Source organism: Cinclus cinclus, chromosome 22 (assembly GCF_963662255.1).
Source record: "Cinclus cinclus chromosome 22, bCinCin1.1, whole genome shotgun sequence".
Taxonomy (NCBI): Eukaryota; Metazoa; Chordata; class Aves; order Passeriformes; family Cinclidae; genus Cinclus; species Cinclus cinclus.
Window position 1 is genome coordinate 10,736,689 of NC_085067.1, and position 2,662 is coordinate 10,739,350.

The 2,662-nt window shown below is 50.8% G+C and overlaps 1 protein-coding gene across 1 annotated transcript; it reads left to right on the plus strand.

Annotated features, from left to right (window-relative positions):
- The first annotated feature begins 691 nt into the window (after positions 1–691).
- LOC134052607 (C-C motif chemokine 5-like) lies at positions 692–2,354 on the plus strand. Its single transcript, XM_062507147.1, is given in 3 exon segments — positions 692–1,211; positions 1,654–1,789; positions 2,267–2,354. Coding segments are annotated over 3 exon segments (291 nt in total). The 5' UTR covers positions 692–1,144.
- The last annotated feature ends 308 nt before the right edge of the window (positions 2,355–2,662 follow it).

The window sequence follows — 2,662 nt, forward strand, 5'->3', positions numbered from 1 at the left end:
GGAGGCCAGTGAGGGAGAAGGAGAGTGGCAGCAGAGCAGCCCTCTCTACAGCCCTGTCGCAGAGCTGGGACTGAGGGTTAATGAGGAAATCTGGCAAACACAAGCTCGTGGTGCCTCGTGAGCATAGCTGGGCTGGAAGACACCCAGAGGAACCACAGACTGTGAGCTGTCAAAATGGGGGCCTGTCACAAAGAAGAGAGAGGTGGAAAAAGGGGAAATGCTCCCTGGCACATCCTGGGGAACCCATCACTACAAGGGCAGTGCCAGGGGCCTCTGTGCAGACCATACCATGACCCCTGTGACTGTATGTGGGCACCAGGGACTGGGATCTCTTGGTCCCTCTCAGTTCCCTGGGCTGGGGAAGCTCCTGCTCTGCCCTCTGTATCCCACCTTGTACCAAACCCCCTGGCACTTGGAGAAGATGCTCTTTGTAGAGTCAGCCCATCCAGGCTGATTCCCTGTCAAGCTCTGCCCTTACTGTGGGTGTTGGGAGGGTACAACCCCACACTGGAAGCACAGCACTGAGAATTTTGTGCTTAATGGTGCCAAGGCGGGCAGCATGGATCTCCAGCCAGTCTCCAGACTGAGTGCTCCTACAGCCTTTGCTGCCCTCACTGACCCCCTGGACATTTCCCAGACCCACCACTGGTGAAGGGATCCCTTGGCTGGACCTGCACCTTCCATTTGAGGGTCTGAACACCCCTGACCTCCAGACCTGGTTCCTTGAAGACAAGACTGAGCTGGATCTTCCCGGTGCTTTGGTAGAGATGCTGAGGTGACTTTGATAAGCAGAGGTGTTTTGGATGATGTAAATGTGAACCTGCTGCTCAAAGGTGTTTTCATATCCTGTTTTGGTTGGTGGGGACTGATTTGCTCACACTTAGCTCCCTCCACACAAAGGCTATTCTGCTACTTTTTCAATCAACTGTTTCCTTTTTTTTTTTTTTTCCCCCCCAGTTTTTCTGAGGCAAAGGTGCAATGACATTAGTTCTATTATGTTTTGGAAATTCTACGTTTACCTTCAAATCTGACTGACTGGCCACTGTTCCTATAAAAAGCAAGGACTGAGCCAGCACCTCATAAAAGGCACAGGAGGAAACTGCTCTGGTCCTGCCTCTGCTCTTGCAGCTGATCTCTGTCTAGAATGAACATCTCCACACTCTGCCTCTTCATCATCCTGGTTGCTGCCCTCTTTTTTCAGGTCCTTCCTGGTCCACATGAATACAGCATCCCCCTGCTCTCCTGGGATGGACTTTTGCTCTGACTGCCTGTAATTTGGTGCAGAACTGGCAAAAGTCATCTGCAAATGTTGGAAACCTGTTTTAATAACTTCTCCAAATTTATTTGGGCTGGTCTTCCTTTCTAACATCCTTTTATCTATAGGGGTGAATTTTACTGGTATCAAAGTTGTCAGGTTTCCTGTCCCCTGATTTTCTTGCTGGCCTTTAGGAGTGGACCCAGGGTAATGACAGGGATTTTTACCCTGGAATGTGAGAGTAAAACAATTAACAAACAATCCTAGCAATGCTGTTTATCAAGCTTCTGTGTTCACAGCAATTTCTTGCTCATTTTCAGGGAAAACAGCGGGAGATAAGGAGGTGGTTGTCTGTGCTTTCAGCTGGGAATGTACAGTTTATTGAGTGATCGTCTCAGGATGGATTTCCTGATCTCTTCCTGTGGGGTCTGACACAACTTTGTGCTGTTTCAGCTACACCTCATGAAAGCTGCCTCAGAGTCATGTATGAGAGTATTTCTATACCAGCAGCAAGTGCTCCCAGCCAGCAGCTGTGTAAGTACCAGCTTTGGGCCCTGAGGGGAGGCTTTGCTGGCATTTGGGGTCCTGGCTTCACATCCAACAAGGCCAGGAGCAGGATGTTGTACAGAGGGAGGGAGCAGCCCTGGGGGAGGGAGCAGCCGCCCAGGTTCCAGATGCAGTGTGTGAGCCCTCACCCTCCTCAGCTGAGAAATAAGTGGTCTCCTTGGACTATCCTGGTGCTGGGAATAAGGTGTGGGAAGAAGGTCAAGAGCCAGCAGGACCTTCCAGAGCTTGATGAGCCAAATCCACACATTTCACACTGCATCCAGGTTCACTTCTGCATTGGACAAGGAGATGAGTATCTGAGCATGGCAGATTCTTCCAAGGGACCCTGATGTGCCCTGGGTTTTAGCAACTCCTGGATGCTTGAGGGCTTGTAGGAGATGACCCAAGTCCCTCATGTCCCGTTTCCCCTCCAGGACTGTAACACCTGGACTCATGACTTGCCAGGTTTGTGACCAGGAAGAAGCAGGAGGTTTGTGCTAACCCTGATGCCAGATGGGTAAAGGAATACATGAACAGCCTGGAGCTGCAGTAAGCACTGGAAGCTGAGAAGTCCTGCCAGACCACCCATCAGAGCTTGGCACAGACCTAGAAAACGCTACTGCCAAGCACCAAGACCTGCCGAGCCACCCTGGGACCCCTGAAGTTTGTTTTGTCTTGCAAAGGTGTCATTTAACACAATAATTCAGCTAACACTTAGGGCAGACGTGATGGTGAAGACCTCCTGGCCTTGCAAACCCATCTTGGGGTACCCTGCTGTGTGATGTGGCTAAACTGAGCCCCACCTTGTGCCTCCACTGCTAGAATGGGAGGGAGATTTAATCCAAGAGCTATCTGTGGGTG